The sequence below is a fragment of the Neoarius graeffei genome, chromosome 9 (assembly GCF_027579695.1).
Source record: "Neoarius graeffei isolate fNeoGra1 chromosome 9, fNeoGra1.pri, whole genome shotgun sequence".
In the NCBI taxonomy this organism is placed as follows: Eukaryota; Metazoa; Chordata; class Actinopteri; order Siluriformes; family Ariidae; genus Neoarius; species Neoarius graeffei.
In genome coordinates, this window is record NC_083577.1 from 44,200,638 (window position 1) to 44,217,232 (window position 16,595).

At 41.9% G+C, this 16,595-nt stretch overlaps 1 protein-coding gene across 2 annotated transcripts in view; it reads left to right on the forward strand.

The window, feature by feature from the left end:
• Positions 1–16,595, forward strand: part of LOC132891707 (prostaglandin F2 receptor negative regulator-like) — a 40,683-nt gene that overhangs the window by 18,732 nt on the left and 5,356 nt on the right. The window contains exon 7 of one of the 2 annotated variants that reach the window (XM_060929568.1): positions 482–589. The exons of the other annotated variant lie outside the window; for it this stretch is intronic. Within the exon in view, the coding sequence (XP_060785551.1) occupies positions 482–589 (108 nt within the window). The remainder of the gene's footprint in view (positions 1–481; positions 590–16,595) is intronic. 2 annotated transcript variants of the gene reach the window in all.

Genomic DNA, 16,595 nt, shown 5'->3' on the forward strand with positions numbered 1-16,595 from the left:
GTATACCAGGTGTCATATTGGTCATTCAAGGCTCACCCATGTTTTTTTATGAAAGGATGAGCCACCATCATGCCATTTTGTAGAAGATCTGACAGTCAAGTATGTTTTACTTTGTTGTTTTGGTCTAAACGCCACAGAGGGAACAATTTTATTCTCAAAGTATTTTGGATGAAGTTTTTAAGAAGGTGCCACCACAAAGTTTTAGAATTTATATCACATGCATTTCTGAATCATCTCATTTAGTTGCATGTTTATGTAATTTTATTTGTTTTATTTACTTATAAATTATAATGCCTTTTAGAGATGCTCTTGCCATGAAATAGCCTTAGGTGCTGACATGGCATTTAAAAAAAAAAAAAAAATCACTCAACACTTAAGGTTTGGACATACCGGCCTGCTGCCTTCTTCACTGGTCTGACTGTTTCGTTTCCTTAGGGGGAGTCAATAAGGAAGTGCATGTGTGTCTCGCTTTCCCTCATAGGTCCAGTATTCAATGTGTCCATTAACTCAAGCAACAGTTGGGTTGTGCCTGGAAGCACAGTTAAAATGACGTGTATCATGTCTGTAAAGGGGGCTACATCCAACACAGGTAAGTGGTCTCTGATTTCTGCGTTATAGTAAACATGGCCATAGCCCATTAGGAAACATATCGCATATCTCAAAGAACATGCAGAAAGTCTTGTTTCTGCCTGCAGCATAAAACAGGTTGAGTAGAGTCCTGGATAATCTGAATACAGTATGTTTCAGGTCAAAATCTTCTGGCATGAAAGAACTATAACACTGTCTCCATTGGACTTTGTTCCAGCTTATCATGTGGTTAAGTCTGTGAAGGTCTGTCAGAGTTGTGTGGTATCCCCCCCCCCCCCCCCCCCCCCCCCCCCCCTTCTTTTATGGTTTGATCCTTATCCTTATATTAGTATAAATATTTGCAGTTGTAGTTCTGTAACTTAATAGCATGGACTAATGTGGAGTGCTGCTGGTCCAGGTTCGTTTATTACGTTGCTAAGTAGCACAAGGCAACGGTCCTTCCTTTCTCCAGTCTTTGTAATACCAGGTATCTAAACTCACTTTCAAGACATTTTATTTTTTTTATTAAGTTAAATCACACTTCCCATTTGTTTGTTAGGACAGAAATGCTGAATATTTATTATGTATGTGTTTTCATATACAAACTCCATTTTCTAATTGAAACAATTCCACAAATCTCTTTTCCTGAAAACTGTACAGAAAGGTTAGCATAACTATGCAATCCATGTGCCTTAGACGAGAGGATTTAAGAGTTACTCAGATTATGAAAATTTTATTCCTTTTCAATAATATTAGTGTTTTTAAATGAGGTGGTTAATTTTTTTCCTACTTTTTAATGCTGCAGTTTAAATAATTTATCATTGTATTTTGGCAAAAGGTGAATCTCATTACACTTTCATAATGGTGCAGTTATGTCTTTGTCATGTTGGGCTATAACTGCTTTTTTTTTTTTTTTTTTTGTGCCTTTTTTTTGGAGGGGGGACTTATGACATCAGTGCTCAGATGAGCAACGTGGCAGCATTACACATGATTTCAGAACATATATTAGATTTTCATTATTTTATTTACTTGTAAATGTCTGCTCTAGGGTGTAATGCATTAACTTGGATCTGAATGTCACTTGCTTAACACTAAGCCTGAACAGTTTTCTCTTCTGTCTAGTGAATTTACCCACCAGTACAGCAATACATTTCCAAAAAAGAAATGCCAGTATGTAATGCCAATTTTCCCATTGTGTATCTCTCTCTCTCATTTCATGTACACTCTATAGAGAATGACACACTTATTTCAAGGCTAATCTCGGCCTAGTTGTTATTCATAGGTTGAAAATAAGGGTCATTGTTCTCCCCTAAGGTCCTGAAATTATCTTTGGTTCTTAAAAAGCGCCTTCTATTTCTGTCTGAGTGCTCTGCCCCTGCTGTCGTCTCTGCACTCGCTCCCACTCTGCTACTAGTGTACAATGGAAACAAGTGAGCACACCACTCCATAAAGAACAAATTGCACAATAACCTGAAATGCTTTAAGCCAGCCGTCTTGGAATATCATACTCTGTGTATTCTAGTTAAACCAGGTTCAGCAACTTGTAATTTAATTTAGTATTTTGAATAATTTAATGTAAGGAAGACGGACTGTGAAATGATTCTCTATTTTTTAGTTTGATTACTCAGAGGTGAAAGGAAGCTGTACTGTACTTTTGAAATGATGGGTCACTGACCGTTAACAAGGAGAACTGACAAATGGCAAGTGGTTCGGATAGGAAGTGATCCATATCCATTTGGTTTGAAAAGTGTGACCTTTAATGAAGACTGAATGGATATTGGATTAGATTAAATTTTGTCATTGTGCAGAGTACAGGTACAAAGCCAATGAAATTCAGTTAGCATCTAACCAGAAGTGCAAAATATAGTATTTACAGAGACGTGCCAGAAGTACTGCAGCATAGTGATGCTATATTTTACAGTATGGTCAGTGGAGAGTTACAATATACATATGTTTGTAAATATTTAAATAAAGGGGACATGGACAGGATTAGTGTATGTAAGGTTGTGTGTACAGTTAGCAGTATTGAACATGTACAATTTATGTATGTACAGTTATTTAAATGTACAGTAATACAATTGAACAAAGTGGCAGTCTGTGCAGCAGCAGTATGTACACGTGCAGTAATACTATTGGATAAAGTGGCACAGTCTGTGCAACAATGTAAGTGGTCCATTTCTTACAAGAATTTTAATAGTGCAAATGACATGTTAGAGCAGCCTTTCTCAACCGGGGTGCCGCGGCACCCTGGGGTGCCGTCTGGCTTCGTTAGGGGTGCCGTCAAAAAATTATATATTCTAACATTGAAATAAATAAAATTAATTAAAATCCAAAAAAACGATAGTTACACTAATGCAGATCGTCGCCGCCTCACGCATCATCAAAATTTGTCTCACGGCTCCCTTTCCCATGTCACAACCTCACTGCCGGGGTCAGCGTGACTGCATATATTTTATATGGTGGTGCCTTGAGAATTTGCATACTTCTGAAGGGTGCCATGACTGAAAAAAGGTTGAGAAACGCTGTGTTAGAGTATTGAACAGTGCAGCGTGAGTGCAGTGATGCTAGCAGAATGCTGGTGTGGAGTTCAGCATGGTCACTGCCTCAGAGAAGAAGCTGCTCCTGATCCTGCTGGTGCGGGAGCGCGGACTCCTGTAATGTCTGCTGGATGGGAGGAGGGAGAGAAGTGCATGGCTCAGGTGGGTGGCATCCTTGATGATGTTATTTGCCCTGCGCAAGCATTGCTTGATGGTGGGTAACCTGAGCGCCGGTAATCCATTGGGCAGTTTTCACCACCTGGTGGAGTGCTTTACAGTCTCTACGGAGCAGTTGTCATCCCATACTGAGATGCAGTTTGTGAATATGCTCTCAGTAGTACAGTAGTAGAAATTCACCAATATCCTGAGACAGAGGTGGGCTCTCTTCAGGCTCCGTAGGAAGTAGAGATGCTGTTGTCCCTTTTTGTTTGTTTATAAAATTAAACAGAAAGGAGGAGTTTAGGCACCAGGTGAGATAATCACTGTGGATACCAAGGAGCTTGTAGCTTGACACATGGCCTAAAACAGTTCTTTTCATGAAGATGGCGGTGTGCACATGGCTCCTAATTCACCTGAAGTCCATGATTATCATCTTGGTATTCGGTGTGTTAAGCACCAGGTTATTGTCACACCACGCAACCAGGTGCTGGACCTCATCCCTGTAGGCTGACTCATCGTCATCTCTGATCTGACCCACCACCGTGGTGTCATCTGTGAACTTGATTATGGGGTTGCAGCTATGGGCAGGAATGCAGTCATGAGTGAACAAGGAGAACAGAAGAAGGCTCAGCACGCAGCTTTGTGGCATGCTGGTGTTCAGGGTTATAGCGGTAGAGGAGAAATTGTCTGTCTTAACAGACTGGGGTCTGTTATTCAGAGAGTCCAGAATCCAGTTGCAAAGGAACGTGCTAATACCAAGCTATCTAAGCTTGGCAATCAGCTTGGAGGGGATCGGTGTTACTGTGTGTGATTGCACTGAAGTCAGTGAACAGCATTCTGATGTACGAGTTGTGCCAGAGCAGAGTGGTGTGCCATGGAGATGGCCTACTCTGTTGACTTGTTGTGGCAGTAGGCAAACTGATGTCAGTCTATAGGGCCTTTTCACTAACATCACAGATTTTTGTTTATCATGCAGCGTCTGCCATATTGTCGGGAAAACAAAGAAATATGGCTGCAACATCTCATCTCATTATCTCTAGCTGCTTTATCCTGTTCTACAGGGTCGCAGGCAAGCTGGAGCCTATCCCAGCTGACTACAGGCGAAAGGCGGGGTACACCCTAGACAAGTCGCCAGGTCATCACAGGGCTGACACATAGACACAGACGACCATTCACACTCACATTCACACCTACGGTCAATTTACAGTCACCAGTTAACCTAACCTGCATGTCTTTGGACTGTGGGGGAAACCGGAGCACCCGGAGGAAACCCACAGGGAGAACATGTAAACTCTACACGGAAAGGCCCTCGCCGGCCACAGGGCTCGAACCCGGACCTTCTTGCTGTGAGGCGACAGTGCTAACCACTACATCACCGTGCCGCCCTGGCTGCAACATTTAATAATGAAAATCGAGAAGACTGCAGTCAGTAGTCTCTCTGAAACTATTAAAAATTTTAGATTATATCAACAGATTACATTACATTGAAAAGCTGAAACATGCAGACATCACAGATCCATGTAATTTACCCACAAATGTATTTATTTCACTTAGTGTACGGCAAACCAGCTGCCAGATTTGGGATGCTACAACATCCTGGACTATTTAGTATTTGGGACTTCTAAATACCCGGGAGATATGCTGAAGGCATACAAAAGTACCGATGCCTACCAGTATTTCAAAGTAGGTTTCATGCATGCCAGAATGTTATTGGAAATTCCTGATAAAGAGAAATACCTCATTATGACAAAGGTAAGCTCAAACTTGGACAAAGCAGATTAATAGTAGTAAACAAGCCAGGGCCAAGACAGAGATGAGAATTTTCCGACTTTTTCAGACCAAAATGATCGTTGTTGAGATCGATGTAAATCTGTGGAGAAATTTTCAGAGGGGGGGTCACCTTATAACGTCTTGATTCTTGGTGGGCTCCGGGTTAACACACTCGAGTCTTTTGACATGTCGTAATTAACATTCACTTTTGCGACAATGTTCGACTTATTTGCGGTAGAATTTTCGGGAAATCCCATCACGTGCAGTGTATAAACACAAGTACGCATGCTCTCCACGCGTGGCTTGCAATCGCTGTTCACCGACTGTACACACTGTTTGACGATATGCATTGGTAACATCAGAAAGACACGTATTCAGGCGGGATATTTTAGTATATCGACAATGGCAAAAGTCCTAGATAAGAAAGAAGAGGATCAAGCGAGGGAGATTGATAAAGGTGCAGGAATAAAGAACTGTTTTTGATGGGCTTGGTTAGAACACCGAATGTCGAGATCGACAAGCAGACTGTCACAACGAAGCTCGGTGATCACATATGGAAAATAGACGTCCCAGGAAAAGTACTTTGCTCATTGTGTTCGGACATGATAAACTATGCTAGTAGATGGGCAAGGACTATCGAACTTCACATATACACCAAAAAACACAAAGGTAGGTCAAATTATTTTGCCTATTCAATGATTCATTATATTTATAATCAGGGATGAGAATTTTCTGCCGATCGGCGGATTTCCGACTTTTTCAGACCAAAATGATCGTTTTTGAGATCGATGTAAATCCGTTGAGAAATTTTCGGGGGGGGTATGATTAACGATCTGTGGTCACCTTATAACGCAGACATCCCAAGTCTCCCAGAACTTCCGGGAGTCTCCTGCATATTGATAGAAGCGAGCAAGAGCGTGCGTGCGCAACATTAAGGTCTGCATCACGCATCTTAGAATGTGCGCGCGCGAGGGAGACTGTGTGCAGTGTTGCCAGATATTGCTGACGTTTTCCATCCCAAAATATGTTCAAAACCCGCCAAAATGCACTTAAAACCACCCAGTGTGGCAACACTGCCTGTGTGCCTGTTCATGTAGCGCATGCCAGACAAAGAGCATCCTGATTGGATTACTCAGCAAAATAAGCCAATCAGCTTTCAGTGTGGGCGGGCTTTTATCCCTTTTCTCGAGGACCGACCGGCATAGCAGAGAGAGAGCGCGCGCCCCAAAAAACGAAAGTACAAAACCCACTTCAGCTCAGATTACACAAAAGAATCTCCCTGTCTAATAAGGGTAGAAAATAATGACAGTTTCGCGCGATGTACTGTTTGCAGCAGTGGTTTCAGCATTGCCCATGGTGGCTTAAATGATTGTAAAGGACATGTTGAGGTGAGGCGTGTCATTTCATGTGCATTATATTTAGGTCAACAACAGGCTGTCATGAAAAGACCAAACTTATTGAAGATTTCCGTAAAGTAACAATGTATGAATATACATCATATATATCAAATACACGTCATATATAAGTGTGTATCTTTATAAATGAGGTTAGCTTGTCTAATGTAGCATGTTGGGGAGAATCATAGTATCATATCTATATTTCTGATAAAATTTTAGGTATGATACCGTGTATAACTCTCCTACTTATTGCTCATTTCATGGGGAATTGCTGGTATGTGCCGCGCGGGAGCGTCTGCCCAAATTTTTTAGGCCAAGATGAACTTTTTGATTTAAAAAAAAAATTCCAATATGTAATGCCAATTGTACATGCCTGTTCTTTAATTCAAAATCACCATCTTGATCTTCAAATTGACCATATGGTATATGTATTACATTACACAACATCCTGTCCAGATAAAACCTAGTTAGTACACACAACAGTTGAAAGGGAAGTGATGAGTGATGTTGAATGTTGCCTGCTTAATATGCAAGACCTCCTGCTACTATGATAACATCAGAAGAAAGCTTAAGAGAATTATATGATAAAACTTTTTTTTCTGGTTTGCACTTCATTTTAAAGGATTAGAGTATTCAAAGACATGAATAGCAAAAATGCAGAAATATAATACTGTAGAGCTCGTTTATATTAAAAGGTGCATTGATTTTTTTTTTTTTTTTTTTTTTAAATCATCAAATCTGAATTGATTAAAAACAAGTCTCTTGTACCATATTAATCATTTTCACCTGGTAGTCCACCAAGAAGGGGAATTTATTTCCATATAAATTGCAACTTTTTTGATGATTAAAATTAATGGTTTTGGGGTAAAAAAAAAAAATAGCCAAAAATCATTAGCTCCCGCCCCCTGCCTCTGGGCCCCGCTGGGTGCCTGCAGCCCCCAAACCCCCTGCTTTTTTCAGACTTTTTTCATTCTCATCCCTGCCAAGATCTAGCATATTTTGTGTTTTAGCCTAGTTTACATTATCAGTACATAACAAACATGCTACTAGTCTAGCCAAGCATTAGATCTAATAAAATGTATTGCATCCAAAGCCCACATCCAGATGTACATTTAAACGTTCATATATTTTGCCATTTGGCATGTGTTTTTTTTTTTTTTTTTTTTTGTAGTGCAGTAGAGCTGCTAAGTATGACATGCTTGTGCATGTACCAGTAGACTGGATTGAGTAGTGCCAAACCATGCAACCTGTTAAAAGCTTTACTATCTAGACCAAAGTTCTGTCCATGTTATGCCAACTACATAACATGTACAGTGGTGCTTGAAAGTTTGTGAACCCTTTAGAATTTTCTATATTTCTGCATAAATATGACCTAAAACATCAGATTTTCACACAAGTCCGAAAAGTAGATAAAGAGAACCCAGTTAAATAAATGAGACAAAAATATCATACTTGGTCATTTATTTATTGAGGAAAATGATCCAATATTACATATCTGTGAGTGGCAAAAGTATGTGAACCTCTAGGATTAGCAGTTAATTTGAAGGTGAAATTAGAGTCGGGTGTTTTCAATCAATGGGATGACAATCAGGTGTGAGTGGGCACCCTATTTTATTTAAAAAACAGGGATCTATCAAAGTCTGATCTTCATAACGTGTTTGTAGAAGTGTATCATGGCACGAACAAAGGAGATTTCTGAGGGCCTCAGAAAAAGGCTTGTTGATGCTCATCAGGCTGGAAAAGGTTACAAAACCATCTCTAAAGAGTTTGGACTCCACCAATCCACAGTCAGACAGACTGTGTACAAATCGAGGAAATTCAAGACCATTTTTACCCTCCCCAGGAGTGGTCGACCAACAAAGATCACTCCAAGAGCAAGGCGTGTAATAGTCAGCGAGATCACAAAGGACCCCAGGGTAACTTCTAAGCAACTGAAGACCTCTCTCATATTGGCTAATGTTAATGTTCATGAGTCCACCATCAGGAGAACACTGAACAACAATGGTGTGCATGGCAGAGTTGCAAGGAAAAAGCCACTGCTCTCCAAAAAGAACATTGCTGCTCGTCTGCAGTTTGCTAAAGATCACGTAGACAAGCCAGAAGGCCATTGGAAAAATGTTTTATGGACGGATGAGACCAAAATAGAAATTTTTGGTTTAAATGAGAAGCATTATGTTTGGAGAAAGGAAAACACTGTATTCCAGCATAAGAACCTTATCCCATCTGTGAAACATGGTGGTGATGGTATCATGGTTTGGGCCTGTTTTGCTGCATCTGGGCCAGGATGGCTTGCCATCATTGATGGAGCAATGAATTCTGAATTATACCAGCGAGTTCTAAAGGAAAACTTCAGGACATCTGTCCATGAATTGAATTTCAAGAGAAGGTGGGTCATGCAGCAAGACCCTAAACACACAAACCGTTCTACCAAAGGATGGTTAAAGAAGAATAAAGTTAATGTTCTGGAATGGCCAAGTCAAGTCCTGACCTTAATCCAATCGAAATGTTGTGGAAAGACCTGAAGCGAGCAGTTCATGTGAGGAAACCCACCAACATTCCAGAGTTGAAGCTGTTCTGTCTGGAGGAATGGGCTAAAATTCCTCCAAGCCGGTGTGCAGGACTGATCAACAGTTACCGGAAACGTTTAGTTGCAGTTATTGCTGCACAAGGGGGTCACACCAGATACTGAAAGAAAAGGTTCACATACTTTTGCCACTCACAAATATGCAATATTGGATTATTTTCCTCAATCAATAAATAAATGACCAAGTATAATATTTTTGTCTCATTTGTTTAACTGGGTTCTCTTTTTCTACTTTTAGGACTCGTGTGAAAATCTGACGATGCTTTAGGTCATATTTATGCAGAAATATAGAAAATTCTAAAGGGTTCACAAATTTCAAGCACCACTGTAGTTTGGGGGGGGATGTTTGAGTGGGGTTCTTATTTCGTCCTCAGTTGTTTCAGTTTCATAGTCTCTCTTTCCCTTGCCCCCCCCCCCCCCCCCCTTTTTTTTTTTGGGAGTTGGCAAACCAGGTGCATTACCACCACTGGCTGGGCTGGAGTGTGGAACAGGAGATATGGGGGAAACTATCTTTTTTTTTTTATTTAGCTATTTCTGTTTCTTTTAAATACTTGATAAAGTGATCTATCTGACTTGATGTGCGCTGCCATTTGAATGTGGATAGAGGGGTTTTTTTTTTTTAAGTATATTATTATAAGCAAATGTTGCACTAGTAGGATTGCATCCAATTTCGTCGTACAGTATGCAATGACAAATATGCTGCCATCCAGACAAAATCTTTTTCAAGGAAGGCCTTCCTTCTTTCAGCAAGATGATGTCAAACTGCTTTCTGCACATATTAAAATTGCACGGCTCCATAGTAAGAGTCCAGGTGCTAAGCGGGCCTGCCTGCAATCCAGACCGGTTTCCTATTTAAAACACTTGGTGCATTATAAAGCGCAAAATACAGAAAAGGAGACCCTGAACTGTTGAGCAACTGAAATTGTACATCAGGCAAGAATGAATAGAATAAAGTTTATTGCCATTTGCACAAGTACACTGCAGTACAGGTACATTGGAATTCTTGAGCATTTTCCACGAGTCAGCTTCATAAACATTTAAAAGAAAAAAGCAAGAAAGACCATTTACAAATACAAAACAATATACATTCTAAAATAAATGCACTATAATACACAATTGTAACAACAGTGAGAGTACTAAATAGAGCTATGTAAGGCGGTCATTAAACTGATGAAACTGTATAGAAATAAATATATGAAAAAAGTAATATAAAAAAGTAGTAATAAATGAGAACATTTCTCTTTCAAAACTACAGCAATTGGTTTCCTCAGTTCCCAAAGGTTTAGTGTGTTGTTAAAAGTAGAGGTGATGCAACAGTGGTAAACATGCTCCTGTCCCAACTTTTTTTAAACATGTTGCTGATATCAAATTCAAAATGAGCGCATATTTAAAAATAAATAAAATTTCTCAGTTTCAACGTTTGATATGTTGTCTTTACTATTTTCAATGAAATATTTTCCATAATATACGATAATTTGTAGTCTGTTTTAATTTACACAGTGTCCCAACTTGTATGGAATTGGGGTTGAACAATACCAATGAAAAGTTTGGACACCCCTACTCTTTCATAGGTTTTTCTGTATTGTGACCTATTTTCTACATTTGTAGAACAATACTGAAGATATCAAAACTATGAAATATAGAACATATATATGGAATTATATGGTAAACAAAAAAGGGTTTCATATTTTAGATTCTTCACAGTAGCCACTGTTTACCTTTATGAAGCTTTGCACACTATTGGCATTATTTTGACCAGATTAATGAGGTGGTCACCTGAAATGCTTTTCAATTAACAGGTGTCCCTCATCAAAAGTTAACTAGTTGGGTTTCTTGTCGCTTTGATGCATAAGACCAGTAAATGGTAAATAAAAATAGTCAATAGTCCGATTTGACAACTGTAGTAATCGCTCTGTCAATAACCGCTCAACTAAGTAAAGAGAAACGACATCCATCATTACTTTAAGACATGGAGTGTCTTAATAAAGTAAAGAAAAAAACCATTGAATTAGGTGTTTAAACTTTTGACTGGCACTGTATCTCTGAATGTCTACTCTTGGTTTGAACCCTGCAATTCATCTGTGAAGACTGCATTTGTTGTTAAAGGTAGACTGCCTTGCAGATTTTTCAAGTGTGGGACATAAAATTTCCTGACACCCAATTATTTTAGTTTCGTGGACCGAAAGCTACTGAATTCAAATCAGACTTCCAATTTTATTAGATTATTATTATTATTATTATTATTATTATTATTATTATTATTAAAAAATAGAACAATTAATAAATTTAGGGCCATGTGGCCCTAAATTCTCTTTTTTTCCTGCTTCACCATGACTCAATTCAAGATACGCCATCATCCGTCATGTGGTGGGCTTTCACTGTTCGCACAAGGCATTGTGGGATACAAATTTGAAACAGCAGATAAAAATGGAGGACGTGAGTGTGCGAATGAAACGTGAAAGACCAACTCCAGTAACAGAAAGCGAGAAGAAAAGATATGTTTAAGAAGAAGCCTTTGTCACATCTCATCTCATTATCTGTAGCCGCTTTATCCTGTTCTACAGGGTTGCAGGCGAGCTGGAGCCTATCCCAGCTGACTACGGGCGAAAGGCGGGGTACACCCTGGACAAGTCGCCAGGTCATCACATGGCTGACACATAGACACAGACAACCATTCACATTCACACCTACGGTCAATTTAGAGTCACCAGTTAACCTAACCTGCATGTCTTTTGGACTGTGGGGGAAACCGGAGCACCCGGAGGAAACCCACGCGGACACGGGGAGAACATGCAAACTCCACACAGAAAGGCCCTCGCCGGCCACGGGGCTTGAACCCGGATCTTCTTGCTGTGAGGCGACAGCCCTAACCACTACACCACCGTGCCGCCCCCTTTGTCACATGCACAGTGAAATTCATCCTCTGCATTTAACCTATCTGAAGCAGTGAACACACACGTGCGTGCGTGCACATGCGCGCACACACACACACACACACACACACACACACACACACACACACACACACCCAGAACAGTGGGCTACCATGCTGCAGCGGTTGGGGGTTAGGTGCCTTGCTCAAGGCCACTTCAGCCCAAAGCCACCCCATGTTAACCGAACTGCATGTCTTTGAACTGTGGGGGAAACCGGAACACCTGGAGGAAGCCCATGCAGACACTGGGAGAACATGCACACTCCACACAGAAAGGCCCACATCGGCCGCTGGGCTTGAATCCAGAACCTTCTTGCTGTGAGGCGACAGTGCTAACCATTACGCCGTCGTACTGCCCGAAGGGAAGATTGTAAAGGAAAGGAAACGCAGGACCAGCCATTCATTTAGCAACAAAATGATGTAACTGTCTGTGTAAACAGTCAAGGTAAACCTGTAGATGGCAATAATTCAACACTGGATGCCAGCTGCTGTAAAACCCAAAAGAAGGTAAACCTGCACATGCACTTTCTCTGCCTGTTTGACTGCGCAAACATTTGTCATTTACGTATGGGCGCTGTGTGAGACGGCTGCCTCTCCAGTAGCTCTGTAGTTTTTAGCTCTTTAAACCTTTTTTTTTTTTTTTTTAAACTTTTTTGCTCTTCTTACGAAGACATGGTGTGTTTAACTATATAACATGGATATATTTAACTTTAACACGCAACCAGGAGCCAATTTTCTCACTTATTCGAGAGAGGAGCTGCTGGCCCTGAAAACAATGGGACGAGCCGGGATACGATGCCCCATCCAAGCGGAACTGAGGAGGAAACCCAGGGGCTGCAAAGCTAAAGGCTAGGCTAGCGGACAACCGGCGGCGCTACAAACCATCCATTCCCTCCGTTATCATGGGGAATGTGAACTCGCTGCCGAATAAAGTCGACGAGCTTTCCGCTCTGAACAACCAGCGGATTTACCGGGAGAGCAGCTTTATTTACCTTTACGGAGACATGGCTAACACACCTTGTACCGGATGCTAACGTGGATCTGCGGGGACTCACTGCTGTGAGAGCCGACAGAGACACTAACACATGCGGGAAAAGCAAAGGTGGGGGACTCATCATTTATGTCAACAGTTGCTGGTGGGCAATTCCAGCGTTATGGACGTGACACTTGAACTCAAAATGGCAACAAATGACCCAGTGCATGTTTTATTGTCTCCCAGTATTTAAACAGGTGTTGCATATTTTAAGGCTGTACCATACTGGAGAAGTGATAGAACAAGAACAATTCCCATAGTACATCTAGGGCATGCCAGAAAATGCCCAATAAAAGATGCGTTATGGATGTGACAGAAAAAGTATCACTTTTCTTGTGTTACTGTACATTTTTATCAAACTCTGTGAAATTGTAAACCTAATGTCGAAATGGAGATATCCGTTTGATAGAGGGGTTCAAGGTGAATATTAAAAAATCTTTGTTTAAAATATTTTGTATTTCATGCAGAGTTTCGGAAGGAAAAGTCAGCGTTATGGATGTGACGAAATTCCGTTATGGATGTGACGCGTCTGAAATAGACATGGCATATGTTTAGAAAATCAGCAATTTAACCACCATAACCCTTTGAAAAACTCTAAATATCAGCTAAAACTATCAAAGCTCTTAAATAATATTTAGGATGGCTATTGTTTTGCTGTTTTGTGGATTTTAGCATACATTTCTGTGGCTTGTGGCAATAATATAGAATTGTACATGATCAAAGTTGATTTTAGCTTGGGTTTTACATTATAAGAAAGAAAGACTGACTGACATATTAGGTTGGTTACAAATTGGTTCAACTTATTCACATCTGTAAAATACAGGCCTAGGTGATATCTCTGGGAGTGGTTTTGATGTATTACATGTTGCTTTATTTTTGCATGGTGAGGTTGACATTTACATGGAATTGCCCTGGTGTAACCCGGGACATATCTCCGTAAAGACAGTTTACGTTGCCCGGACTTGGAGCTGCTAGCCATTAGCCTGCAGCCATATTATCTGCCGAGGGAGTTCAGTCATGTGATCACCATCGGTGTTTATATCCCTCCGAGGGCAGATGCAGCCGCTGCATGTGAGAGGATTCACTCTGTCACAGCAAGGCTGCAGACAGCACCCTGAGGCATTTATGATCATTTCTGGGGACTTTAATCATGCTACTTTGGACTCTACTTTGGCTGCTTTTTACCAGGCTGTGGATTGTCCAACAAGGAACAACAGGACAATTGACTTGCTGTATGCTAATGTGAGGGATGCATACAGAGTCACACCCCTCCCCCCACTGTGGAAGTCTGAACACAACCTGGTTCTTCTACAGCCGAAGTACACCCCCCTGGTTCAAAGGCAGCCTGCAACAACTAGCTCCATCAGGAGGTGGTCCCCTGAAATGGAAGATACCCTCAGAGACTATGGCTACATCCACACGACAACGGCAACGAGATTTTTTTTTTTTAAATATCGAGTCCACATGGGCAACAGATCAGTAAAATATCAGGTTCATATGGCAACGCAACGCTTGCTGAAAACGATGCAATACACATGCCACACCTCTACATGCGCTGTAAGACGGTCCCATCGGAGACACCAGAACAATAGAAGTAGACGCATGCGCATAAACCCTTTCTTCTGTAGCATCAGCCACAAAGTTTTGATTATTAATCAGTAGCGTAAAACGAAAGACGCGGAAAGAGGAATGAATGGGGGTAGATGGAAGCTAGTACGCCAACATTCTGATATCCTCCAGAATTCTTTAATGGTCCGGAATAAATTGAATGCTACACATTGATGGATTACTTGTTGTTCTATGCCCTTTTTGAGGAATGTATTGTCGGACTTAAACCAACATCGGAAGAGGTGAAATCGCTCTTTTTTTTTCTTTTTTTTTTTCCCCATTTTTGCTGGTGGGATTGTTTTTGTTTTTGGAAAGCGCACAGGCAGTGCGCGGTTTGGTTATACTCAGTACTTCCGCAGTGTTTGGACTAAAGACTCTGCCCTAAGGGCTATTCTCTCTCTCTCTCTCTCTCTCTCTCTCTCTCTCTCTCTCTCACTTTGCACCATTACACAATATTCACAGTGAAAATATTTTGTAAGCACGTTTCATGAACCAAGTTATAGGATTTGTTGACAACTCGCATCGAGTTCGTTACACTTCTACCCAGCGTGAAGCACTGACAGTCATGTGGTTGTGACGTCATCGTAAACGAATCCGTTCTACTCATCCAGACAACTTTGCAACGGGGCCATTGCCAGATTTTTCCACTCTGGAACCCATTCTCAAAAGATTTCGTTTTGGGGTACCCAAAACGCCGGTGCTGTGTGGACGCCAGGCCAAAACAATAAACAATTTTATCAGATTCACCTGAATCCGTTGCCGTGTGGACAGGGCCTATGACATCACGGACTGGGATGTGCTGCACTGTGAGGACATAGAGGGGCTGACACACTGTCTGACAGATTACCTCAACTTCTGTGCAGACGTGGTCTCCCCCGCTAAGACTGTACGGTGTTACCCTAATAACAAGCCATGGGTAACACAGGAAGTCAAAGCTGTCCTCAACAGGAAGAAGGCCGCCTTCAGGAGCAGGGATAGGGAGGCGATGAAAGCAGCACAGCAGGAGGTGAAACACTGCGTGAGGGAAGCTAAGGCCAGCTACAGGAGAAAGGTGGAGCAGAAGCTGAAGAACAGCATGAGGGAGGTCTGGGAAGGTGTGCAAACCATCACAGGCCACAATGCAAAGACCAGAGTCGTTGAGGGGACAGTGGAGAGGATGAACGAGTTGAATGACTTCTTCAATCGGTTCAACCAGCCCATGTCCCCCCCACCCTCTCCCTCACTGCAGCCATCTCTCCTTCTTCCCTCAACACACCTCCCCCCAGTCATCACAGCAGCCCCCACCTCAACACCGACTCCTCTATGCATTACTGCAGACCAGGTCAGAGGTCAACTGAGGAAGTTTCACTCCAGGAAAGCAGCAGGCCCGGACAAGGTGTGTCCGCGACTACTGAAGACCTGTGCTGCTGAACTGGGTGAACCACTCCAACGCATATTCAACCTCAGCCTGCAGCTGGGGAGAATGCCAACCCTCTGGAAGACATCATGTATCGTTCCAGTTCCCAAAAAGAATCGGCCCAGCGAGCTGAACAACTTCCGACCGGTGGCGCTCACTTCACATCTGATGAAGACATTGGAGCGGCTCTTCCTCAGCCTCCTCAGACCCCAGGTACAACATGTCCAGGACTGTCTGCAGTTTGCATACCGGGCAGGTGTTGGTGTGGAAGATGCCATTCTCTACCTGTTACACCGAGCCCACTCGCATCTGGATAAGGGAAATGGCACAGTGAGGATCCTCTTCTTGGACTTCTCGAGTGCCTTCAATACCATCCAGCCCCTATTGCTTCAGGACAAACTGAACAGGATGCAAGTGGACCCCTGCCTGGTCACCTGGATCTCCAGCTACCTCACTGACAGGCCGCAGTACGTTAGGCTGAAGGACATCACATCTGACACTGTAATTAGCAGCCATGGAGCACCCCAGGGCACGGTGCTGGCCCCTCTTCTCTTCACCCTGTACACCGTGGACTTCTGCTACAACTCGGAGCTGTGTCATATTCAGAAGTTT